The sequence below is a fragment of the Leptonotus elevatus genome, chromosome 5 (genome assembly GCF_054856555.1).
Source record: "Leptonotus elevatus isolate MCC_2025b chromosome 5, RoL_Lele_1.0, whole genome shotgun sequence".
In the NCBI taxonomy this organism is placed as follows: domain Eukaryota; kingdom Metazoa; phylum Chordata; class Actinopteri; order Syngnathiformes; family Syngnathidae; genus Leptonotus; species Leptonotus elevatus.
Genome location: NC_141243.1, coordinates 16,731,445 through 16,743,952, shown reverse-complemented (window position 1 = coordinate 16,743,952; position 12,508 = coordinate 16,731,445). Strand labels below are relative to the sequence as shown.

The 12,508-nt window shown below is 39.8% G+C and overlaps 1 protein-coding gene across 4 annotated transcripts in view; it reads right to left on the bottom strand.

The window, feature by feature from the left end:
• The window catches only part of smtnb (smoothelin b), a 45,326-nt gene extending 34,118 nt beyond the window's left edge, over window positions 1–11,208 (bottom strand). For all 4 annotated transcript variants that reach the window (XM_086075611.1, XM_086075614.1, XM_086075615.1 and 1 more), the window contains exon 1: window positions 10,857–11,208. In XM_086075611.1, coding sequence (XP_085931737.1) covers window positions 10,857–10,916 — 60 coding nt within the window. In that variant the 5' untranslated portion in view covers window positions 10,917–11,208. The remainder of the gene's footprint in view (window positions 1–10,856) is intronic.
• Window positions 11,209–12,508: the final 1,300 nt, after the last annotated feature.

The window sequence follows — 12,508 nt, the reverse complement described above, 5'->3', positions numbered from 1 at the left end:
ATAGTTATGGTTTACCTCAGATGGCCGGTTGTAAAGGTTTCACATTTCAAGTTCTCAGTTTGGTTTAAATGCAGTACATGAATTTTATAGTTAGTTAAGTTGTTTCATAAAATCACTCTTATCACACACCATAACATTCTGGAATAAACTTTCAGAGACACCTGAAAATCAGGTCTTTGTTGACTTTGCAACTGAAAGAAACACCTGGAAGCACAGCTGATTAAAGTCTTGATAACAAAACGCATTAGGACTTTGACACACAAATTCAAACGGTGGCAGCTAAGTTATAGTTGACGTTTAAAATGAGCCAATCCAATAAGGAGGCAGACATTGGGTTGGGCACATTTGGATTGGTTGCAGCATTTCATGTTGACACAATATTGACTTGGAACAAAGCCAGCAGCTGCAACGTTCTTCCTCTGTGCATTTGAAAGACAGCAGAAAGAAAACGCACCAATAGTGTCCCAGCACTGTAAATTAATGAGTGACCACGACGAGAGCAAATAAAACACCTCAGACAGGAGCACATGCCAAGAAAAACAAGAGTAGCCGTTAAGGAAACAGAGGGGGAAATGAGTGCAGGCCCAGAGTCCAGATGCCGTGGCCTTCACACAGTGAAGGGCTGCAGTGTGTCAAAGGAAATATGAGAGGAAATTTCTGCAACACCTTGCCAGTGACCAAGTCCTGAAGGCATTTTTCAAAATAAACCAACAAAACTCGATTGTATGCATCAAAAACATTCGTTGTATGAACCATGTTAGAAACATACAGAAGTGCTTTTCACGCCACGCTGCTTGCCAGCAAACCTTTGAGTCAGAAGTGAAAGACGAGTAGGTCATACACACACACACACACACACACACACACACACACACACACACACACACACACACACACACACACACACACACACACACACACACACACACACACACACACACACACACACACACACACAAGGATGTGAGCTACTGAAAAGGTTAGATGTAACAGTCTTAGCTACCTGTTGATTCTTGAAACCCTACTGACACACCTACCGGGTGAGCGGAGGGATGTATGACTGTCAGGATGACAGAAGTTAAAACAAACTGGGTGAGTAATTGCAGATGATATTACAGACTAATGACAGTGTCTGCTTCAGACTCTCGCATGCCTACTTGGAATAAACCAGAAAGGCAGGATGTGACGTGGCAGTGGTAGTCGTCTAAAGAATGTTCTGATACTGGCCGGCCACAGTGACATACCTCCGAATATCCGACTGAGCAGCTCAATCAATCACGGTCAATTAGGGACCTTTCTTGGTTTACTTAAATCCCATCCAGCTGGCAAAATGCTCCTGCTCTCCACCCTTTGCACTCATCTACACTCCAGGCCACAGAGTGAACTGAATTTCAACGTCTGCAAGGTCAGTTTAGTTTATTGAGCCAAAAGTGAAATGTGGTCAAACGTGGCAGTTGCTTTAAGTTCTTCACGTAAGCAAAACACCGGAAAGGTACGATTATGTGGGTCTACAAGATACCTTTTTAGAATTCGTCAGTACAGTGAGCGCACATTTTTAATGTAACCTCCCTGGGAGCCATGTCCGCGCAATTAAGAAAGCAGCACAGCATCCTTGTCTCTTCTGCATTATAATTTGCTCCACCACAAGGAGGAGAAGGTACTTGCAGCTGATGGATTAAACACTCCCAGAAACTCTCACCAAAGCTGTCTGGATGCATCATGACCCCTAAGGCCGACTCCAGACCTTTTGACTCCCAGTTTGTGCACATATGCGGTTCCTGTTACGCTTGTAGCACCATTTTGACTCACTAATTTGTGAAATATGATGCATTACAGACCAAGCAGATGCGCACATGCATTCAGAATGCATGCATACAGGTGCGTGAGTATCGTGGGTATGGTGTGTAGACTGGAATTGAGCCATGAAATAATTAATTCCAGAAAATGTTGAGGTTTGAGTGCATCCAGGCAGCATATGGGATCAGAGAGCTTTTAGTTCTCTGGTGTCAAGACTAAGAGTTTTGCCTTATATGGAGAAAGGATACTCCTTGTAGCAATACTGAAGTATGTGTTACCACTGTAGATGCTTTCCAAATGGAGAGACTCCGATGAGCTCAATCACGAAGATAAAAGTATATACCATAAATACATCCAAAGTGGGGTCAAATCCAACTCCAGTATTATCACTATTATTATTATTTTTTATAACTCGGGAAAACAATGAAGGCAGACAGAAGCCAAGCACACACCCTGTGAAAAATGGGAAAGTATTCAGGATACAAGAGAGCCCTGCAAGGCAATCTGTTCCATAGAAGAGGGAGTTTCGGTCGCTTCACAGCTGGAAGATCAACAAAGGAATGAACTAGATTCAAGGTTGAACCACGTCGTAGTGCACTGCAGAGCCCACTGGGCCTGCATTGTGTGGAAACAAGATTGAACAGGGATTGCCAATGAATTTAATCTGCAAAAGAGAAAGATTAATGTACATGTGGCGACGTGCTCGCTTTGACTGAAGCTACATGTGCGGGGAAGCTACATTTTGAAGCCTAACTAACTAGATGGTAGGACAGAAAGAGACATGGGAAAACACGGTCCCCTTTTCCAGTCCACAGAGCAGAAACAAAGAAGGGACACATGGCGGAATGCATGAGAGTTAGTGGTGGTTGGTTGGGGGGGGAGATATAGCGCATAAATGCCATTCTATAAAACACAATGGATTAACGTACTGAAAGACTTTCTACTCATGTGATACAAGGTCAAGGGTTGCATTACAGTGTTTTAAACTGGGGTACAATAGAGTCCCTGTAGGTACACTCAATTTACCACATTAGGATAAACAATGGGCTCTAAAGTAGGTTTGACCTAAAAAGGAACAAATCTTCTCGTGTTCCCAAACAGTCTATTACACTTTGTACCAATAAAACCTCATTTATTGACTACGCTGAAACAAAAGGCTGAAGAAAAAAGAAAAAAAATTAGATACCAAGCAGAAGAAGAAGAAGAAGACTGAGAAGGAGACTGTGCCTAACATTTATAGATAAGAGACACCATTTTCCTGAGTGGTCACCACATGGGAAATGATGCTTCAACAACAACAAAAAAGGCTTGCATGCCAGTTTCTGCGCGATTGTGAACCTCTCTCGGCAGGAAGAGTATAAATTATGAGTCTAAACAGATGCATGCTGCTGACTCAACTTTAATAACAGCAATGAACTTGCATCACTGAACAGATGAGCTATGTACGAGATATCTCCAGAAGCTCGCAGCATTAAGAGTAAGCTGAAAAGCCAAACATCAACATCCTCCTGATGACTTCTGCAAGATGTGAGGAAATGACTCTTTCCTAGGGGACTTAATCTAGAAACCCACATTTATCTGTGCCCACACCAAATATTCCCCCTACCTACTTTTATTTTGAAATGCTCTCCCAAATGTCTCAATGTGATGTTTACCACAACAACAGAACTATAAGAGTTATAGTACATTTACATGACAACACATTAGAAAAATGCAATTGTATATTCCAACTTTTACAAAAACGTGTTTACAGTTTACAGCTGTGTTAGTAAAATAATCACCGTTCGCATGAGCCTAGTAGCCTACAATGAACAATATATGGATGCAGGGCCTGTCTTTTGGGATGTTCTTTGCCGTTTAAAAATACTACACATAACACAATGACTGCTTGTCCTCGTGGGTCTTACCTGAAACTGTGGTCATAGCTGTGTGAGCGCAGAATTGGACGCATGCAAGTAATGTGACTCAGCTGGATGCAGAAACAACAACGCTGCTGTGGTCCACCAGTATTGTTTTTCTTGAACCTCAAGCTTTTCTTAGGAGAGTTTCAATTTGTATTTTTTTCGCATAAACATTATTTTTCAATAGTTATAAAGTGTGGTCCTTGTAACGTTCCACTAAACAGCCCTTTTGTAGAGTGTACCTTGAAAAACGCACTGATGGCATACCAGGGCACCTGAAAGAGTTTGGCATACATTTGATTTTAATTGTGATCTGTAAAACTACTGTGGTTCAAAAAGATATGGGCAAAGTACTTACGAATCCCATGCCCTTACAACACTTTTTTCCCGCCATCTGTTTTCTGTATAAGTGGTCAATATGATATCTATGCGGTTTGCTGGTCGTATCATATAATTAAGTATATTATGTCACCAGCACATTTGGACAACACTAGAATAAAGAGGCAATGTAGCAATTGCAGCTTGAAGTGGCCATCTATATCCAGTCAGATTTAGGTTTATCTTGTTGGCTTTCATGATCACTTCTGTGACAATATATCGGTAACGGAAAAACTAACCCTGTCTCACCATGATCTATTTTCCTAAGTAATAGCAGATGTTTGCAATTTTTCTTCTTGCAATCCTACCCTGAATGGCTACAGAAATTAGAGAATAATTACTGTTGAGAGGCTTAAATCAGATTTGGGCAAGTTAAACAATGGCTCCAAACGATTACTCGGTTATTTAAAAAGTTGGTAACTGATCTGTAATTAATTTTGACACCTACAGCTGAGATTATAGGACAGACATTCTAGTGAACTCACAATTAACATCAAGAGGAATAGAAGAAACAAACAAAACCTGATTTTTTTTTTTTTTTTTTTTTGCTGTGTATTGTAAACTGAGGATATGTGCATCACAACGTATAAGGAAAAACTGCAATTTGCAGGACAGCATTGCAAGACCTTATAGACAAAAAACAGCAATGTGTGTGGTTCGTCAAATCTATAATTCACTTACTGTAAGAATGTAATCACATTACCACACCAACACAACCAACATCCATCTCTGGGACGTTTATTTGCTCAGCTACGTGTTTAAACTGCCACATTATTCCATTATGGAACAATGATGCTGCTATAATAAAAACACAGCACCTCATATTAAAGAGCAGCATTCGAAAATGACAAAACAAATGTCCTCCCGAATGGTGTAAAGTGAGATGAACTTCATTTCAACCTCAGACTGAGAGGAAACGTTCACTTAAGTATAGATGGGAAAAAGTTGCATTGTTTCAGTGCAATAAACTCTAAGCCCCACAACTAAATATAGACTTTGAGGCTTATAGGACGGCAACTAAATATGACCATTTATAGATGTATTCACAAAAAGAGGTTTCCTGTTTAATCCAATAAACTCTTGACTTCTTATCTCTGTGCCGTATATTTGGATAGGAGACGGAGATGTCAAACCTTTTTGTTCTGGACTGTCAGTGCAGTAGTGAAGATAACTTGTTTCCATTCCAGAAGAGAAAATGTCCTCACTGTTAAACTGCTGATGTTTATTTGCAAGTGCATCATGCTGGAAATATGCTTTGCCAGCATGTAAATGAAACCGATGGTGAACTTGGGAGTTAAATAAGTAAGTAAGTAAATAAATAAATAAATAAATCATGTCTTTGGACACAAAAGGATATGTTTGCTTCCACAACAAGATAAACATTTTTTTCTTAGCAGTGTTTGCTGGCTGACGAACGGCAGGATCCAGGATGTTGTTTACTCTTTGCTCTTTTTTTAAATCCATCCCTGTTGTGCTTGCTGTACTAGCCTGTAGCCTTGTCCTTGGTAGCGCTAAGCTAGTTCGTCTCTCAAGTCTGCATGTTTGCATACCCCCTTTCGTTTGTTGCTAGGACGACGTGAGAGGTCAACAGCGAGGTGTTAGGCAGCCAAATATTCCTGTTGCACGACGCTTCAGCGGATGTACAATCACCACATAGAAGGGAGATGAGACATCCCATTCAAACTATATCCTCGGACGACATTATGCTGTGACTTTTTTTGACTGGAATGGGAAAATTCTGATTTGCCGTTCGTTTTCAACGGCCAATTCGCTACTCAATTTGAGTCAACACAGATTCGTGCACATCCCTAGTGTATATACTATATATTTCACTTGTCTCCTTTGTATCAATTTTCCTTGAGTGGCAGGTGTTCTTATTGCAACTTTTTTGCCAATTATTTTCTTCAGCCTTTATATTCGCTAAAGCGTTGGCATGTTTCTAAAAATCTCTTCGACGTGAAGGACATTTTTGGTGTGGAGACTACACAGCAGGGTAAAAATATCAGTGAGTATAATCAAACTAATTTATTGAAGCAATGATAAAGTTCATTATTGTTGTTTCCATGTTGCTGGCACGTTACATAATACAGCACAAGTTGGCTGATTTATTGCTCCCTGCTGATGAGGCTGACATTTTTTAACACGTCTCTTGGGGTGACTGCAAAGATCTGACAAGCAAACTCATTCTTCCACTCGCACTGTGACCGCTCCAAGCACAAAAGTCCAGAGGGTCATAAATTAAAGGCCGTAGGGGTCCTGTATATCATGGGGGGGGGGGGGGGGGGGTGGGGGGCTGATCACGGCGCAAAGCTGCTACATCTTAAACATACAGATGCTTCTAGATCACCAGGGAGAAGGGACGCTCACACGACTGGTAGGAATAATTACAAATCAATGTGCCAGACATCCATGCGTGGGAGATCAACTGGGCAGGCGCCATGCACAGAAAGACCCCCTATGGCGGCCATGTTCTTTTCCCAAATGACTGCATTAATAACAAGCAGGAAGAGGAAAGTCAATCTTCATTCCTTTGGTGTCGTAAGGCAGGTTTGAAGAGGTAATGAGAAGGAGTGCGGAGTAAAACACCTGCTTGTTCTACAGGTTTGACTTAATGGATGGATACTATTCAAAAAGCGCCGACATACTCCTGATAGTCTCCATTCTCCGAGCTAAAAAAAATCTCATAGGCCAAGCAGAATTATTTCAATTTACATTTTTTTTGTCATGAGCATAATGCATAGACTTTTATTCCCAGAGTGAAGGGGAAATGTTTAAAACTCCTCAATTATCTCAAGCAGGTGATTTAGTTTGGAGCTCTAGCTCTAATTCTGCCATCCAGACGGATGACCACACACATGCCGCACAGACTGGGACACCAACTGGTTATTTTTGTGTGGATATTCAAATAATTGTGGCCGAGCAAAAAGAAAAAAATGTTGGTTGCCTGGTTGCCATGGAGGGGATTAGATGCGCAAAATAAAAGGCAACCAGTGCTCTGAATAGATGAGTGGCGATGGGATTAGCGGCTTTAGAGAGGCCGCCATATGACCTTCTGACCGCTTAGTTCATCAAGCACAACACAGGATGGGAGCGTGTGCTCATTAATGGCCGCTCCGCCAAGAACTTCAATGAGAGTCCTGAAACGCATCCAAGCTAGGATGAGATTGAAGTTCTTTACTCATTTTCACCAGACAGTACTTGGTGTCTTGCAAATTTTTTGCAGGTCTTTGGACCACACTGTTGTCTGTATGTTTTTACTGATGCCAATGTCATGTGAACGCACCATGAGCTGTGTTGAAAATGAATGATGGTCCCAAGGGGCCGTTGAGAGTGGAAAATGTGGACTCTTCTGTCACCACAAACATGTTCAGTGAGAATGTGGGATCTGGCTGACCCAAGACGGTGATCACATTTGAAGGAATAGACCGGGAGGGAGGACGAGGACCTCGCTCACTGATGAGATTTGTCTGTGTGACTCTGATTAGCTCAGCATCATCACATGATGACAAACGTCCCGGATTCCAGCATCTGCCCTATTTCATTGTTTTACTCCAGCGCTCTGGACTAAAATGCCATTCTTACAATCCTGCATGGATATAGAGACTGTTCAAACTTGATTCCATGCCCACCGCTTATATCACAAGATCAATCAATCACAGATCGCATACACAGACAGACTGACAGACAACCATTTCCACCCACACAGTCACCGAGTGGGAACCGAACCAATGATTCCTGCATGGAAGTAAGGCGACTGAACCACTGCACCATCAGGGAATACGAACCAAATCTTCCCTTTTAAATTCTCTGGTGAGAAAAATCGAACTTCATCCTCATTACTCCCACAGCTTTGCTCTTTGCCTTTTTAAATAAACTCATAAATCGACTGATCAAAGCAACTAGGACTTTGATTACAGCTATTACACAGAAAAGGGGGAAAAAGTTGTCTGAGATTGTCCGTCCAGTGATTTATGAGCAACTTGGCAAGATGATTACAGTTTGGAAAAATAACACGAAAGACGTAGTCAGAAAGGTCAACAGAAAATAACTTTTTTTTTCTTTGTTCCAGAGTAAACAAGTCTTTTCTTGTCTTGTGTAGTGAGACCTAAGTAGAGAAATCAAAATGTGGTGTGTGTTTTTTTGAAAACCCATTTTTGGGAAAGCAGGCTTGTGAAAGCAAAGACTTTTAGAACTAAAGACACAAACAGAAACAGCTGTCTCTGGACAGGAAAGTCACAAACTGACCCTTGGTTGTCAACCGTGTCAGTACACTTGCACCACATCCTTTCTCTACTCTAGCACAATCTAATGAGATGCAGCTGAGCTGAAATTCCGCTTGTAAAAAAAAAAAAAAAAAAAAAAAAAAGATAATGCAGGTATTAATTTTAAAACATGTTCATGTAGTAGTACATTTTAGCAGTGTATTTAAAAACAAAACAAAAAAAACAACAACTTTTTTTCTACTAATTTTAAAACATGATAGGGGAGCCAGTCAATAGGAAAGTATGTATGACAAAGGCAAAGGAATTTTAGAAATAACGTTACACACTAAACAACAACCTTAAAAGGGAAGTCAAACTTAACAATTTGTTTACATGTTAACATGTTCTATGTAGCCCCACTTCTGATAAACATTGTGTTCGCAATAGAATATGAGTTAAGCAGTAAAATCTACTTGTTTTTATCCATCCCATGGGGCAGCCATTTTGCCACTTCCTGTCAAATGAAAATACCAATACAGTTGCTCAAGGCTCAGGTAACGACCAATCATCACAGATCAGCTTCAGAAACCAAATGAGCTGTGAATGGTTGTTACTTGAACCCTGAGTTGTTATTTTTATTCAACAGCAAATGGCAAAATGGCCGCCCCATGGGATGGATAAAAAAAAAAAACGGGTGGATTTTGCTGCTTAAGTCTTATTCCACAGACACAGTATTTATGAGAATGCTGTGTTTAGACGAGTGGGGGCACATAAAACATATTATAAATGAAGTACAATTTGGAAACTCATTAAGACATACTGTGAGACGCCAATCAGCTTGACAAGAACATTAGTGTGGGTGAGACTTATAATTAAGGTTACTTCAAACTTGTTTGGTGGAGTTTTGAAGTGGTTGAACATTTACAATAATACAAGTCAAAAGTATTTAGTAACTGTCTTTCAAATGTATTCATGCTTCATTTGCCTTTATCTTACAATGCAAATTAGCCTATAAGAAAGCAACAGGAGGACCTTACTAAAAAATAATAATAATTTGATGTTAAATCACAATAGAGAAACTGAGCAAAATCATGTTTCTTTTCACAGGTGTATGACACTCATAAATCTTACTTTACTAAAATATGCCTAAAGCGTTAATAAAAAGATTTACGATGGCGAGAGCTTGACCCTGGAGATCATTGTGATAAATCCATTCGGTCCTAAGGCAAAAGCTAAACAAATCATAGGTTGATGAACATTCTGGAACAGTTTGAGTTTCAACCTTGGGCATTCAACTGTAAACTGTATTGCTAGGTGAATTCCTCTGCAAGGTGAGCATTGTAATCTTTATCAAGGTGGAACTTAAATACAGCTTGTGTAATGGATCTAATTATATTGTGGAGCTACGGCAAAATGTTGCTGTTGGTAAGTGTTGTCAGCACAGTATTAGAGAATGCAAAGGATGAAGGATGAAGGAAGCTGATTGGTTCTCAGATGCATAATGTGCAAATGTTGCACAACGACATGAGGTGTGTTGGGGGAGAATGAGTCAGGTTGCCTCATAAATGTGTGCTACATCCTCCAGGTGTCGTTCAAAAAAAAAAAGTCCTAATGTTGCACTCTCTTCTACTTCAGGATACAGTATATTCAAGACATGACTAATGTCAATAAAACAGAACGCGGTGACACCCAAAGACACTTCATCAATACTGATTAGTGACCTCACGTCTGAGCAGAAGTGTGGAGTCACACAACAGCAAGGAACTTACTGTACATGCATTGAATTAATCATCATGGGATTGCTCAACTATTTTATGCAATACGTAGACGTGCCTCCATTTCAAATGACTCATCTGTGTGACTACTACTGTTCATTTATCATGAACACAGTTTACAAATACAGCATGGTGCCTAGTGGTTGGCACGTCTGCCTCACAGTTCTGAGGTTTGGGTTTGAATTTCCGCTACAGTCGCCATGTTCTTGTGTGGGTTTTCTACACATGCAGCGGTTTTCTCCCACATTCTAAAAACAATGATAACCTAATTTGGACAAGCACTGTATAAAATGAATGGATCATGGATATTGTACAAACGTTAATCTCCTGTTGAGGCTGCATCAAATCTACACCGCAAGAGGTTTAAATATGTAGAGAAAAAATATTAATAACAAGGCTGCAATAATAATAACAAAAGAGATTATTGATTGTTATTATGTGGAGTCGAGTTGACATTGGTGAGTGACTGGAATAATACAATGAATCAAGCCACACTGCTCCATTGGCTCAATTCCAATAAACTCCTCACAATGAAGATTATGCTTGGCTACAAGTGAACAAAACAAATAAAACACACAATGGGAAGATTAGTGGATTTTCGAGAAACAAATGTCCCCATAGACTTTTTTTCATGTGACATTTTTTCCAAGCGTAAAATAGGTACCAGGATGATGAACACTGGTTCAAATCACAACAACGTGTCCAAGTGAGCTGGCATTGAGCTTGGAGAGCTGATGCTGTGACAAACAAGGGCATCCGCGTTGATTGGCAACGAGAGCATATCTATCCTCGTTTCTACTCACCAAAGCTCGCAGAGAGGATTCGTCCAGGGCAGCGTAACTTTCCTGGGACATTTTGGACATGTTGTCTCGTTATCACACTCAGGTGACAAGCGAGTGTCTCACTCAGGCTTCAGTCAGGCTTGTTGACTCCCGACGACGTCGTTCCACCTGCTCGACTTCGGTCAAGTGTCTTTTCTCTCTTCTCTTTTTTCTTTTTTTCCGCGTGGGCAGTTTTAAAAGTGTTTTCTTATTATTATTTAAAACGTGAAGCTTTTCAAGGAGTGAGCATTTTGCTGGTCGGCGTCCTGAGTGAAAGTAAAAAGCCACACACAACACATACAGCCGCCGCAAACTTACTCACCGGGAAACATTGGCCGCTTTTTGAACTGCACAATCAGAGTGGACGGTGTAAGCCCCGCCCCCCTCTATGGCCGTCTACTGCACCCGGCGGGAATTTAAAGCGCACCACTTTGTGGAGCGGTACAAAATAAAAGAAAGCTCAAACCGGTTACGGTACGATGCTGTTTGAGCATTTATCTGATAGTGCGCTGAATTGTCCATATACTAGTACACTCTTCTTCTCCCCCCCCCCCCCATTAATCCAAAGAGCTAGAACAACTAAGTGACATCATGCCATTTATTTTCTTCTACCTTTCGTCTTCCGTTCTTTTAAATATTATTATTATTATTATTATTATTAATGATTCGTATTTCTTTTTTCTTTTTCTTTTTTTAGATTTTCTGCCTTTCTGTCAAATGTCTGACATTTTAGACGATTTTATGGACATATGGTAATTTTCTTCTAACTTTTTTGGACATGTTATGGCTTTTTTGTCTTTTTTCAGCTTTTTTTGTTATCAATTTTGCTATCAATTTCTGTCATTTTTTCCTGACAATTTATGGTATTTTTTGTTTAGGATTTCTTCTTTTGTTATAGTTACTTTTTAAGTGCTTTATTTTCTGCCTTTTTATTCAATTCTCTGACATTTTTCGCAATGTCATGGACATTTTATGATAATTTTCAGATTTTCCTCTCCCTTTTTGGACATTTTATGGTCTCTTTTTGAATATTTTTAGGTAATTTTAAAAACTTTTTTGTCTTTATGACAACTTAAAATTTTGACTGTGACATTTTTTAAATATTTAATTATTCTTTTTTATTTTTTTAATCTTAAACATTAATTCATTTAGATAATATTTGATCTAAAAAAAAATGGCTCCAGAGTCGCAGGTTGCAGACCCCAATAGGGCACATGAGTACAACAACTTTTGGTGCACTAGATTGACTATATGTTATGTTTTTAAACTACTGCCTTCCACTATTGTATATTTCTGCACACTACTAGAACAACTAGGGTGCACCAGTAGAGTAATTGTCTTACTATAGAGAAAGCAAAGAGCATAGTAATAGGATATTGCGTAAATGCTCAGATGTCCCTCCATAAAATTCAAGAGTTGTGCATGGAGGTGATTAGTGGCCCAAATCCTGTGTAGTCTGCTTAAACTACTATCAGACTACCATTAGAGGGGATATGCTCTTTTTGTCTTAGTGAAAGCCAGATAAGCCAAATAATCATTGTTTTGACTGGATTATCACTTTGTAAATCCATAAAGCCTAAAAAGAAAAACATGCAATCCCACTCAAGTACCAACATTCGATTAAAACATTTTTA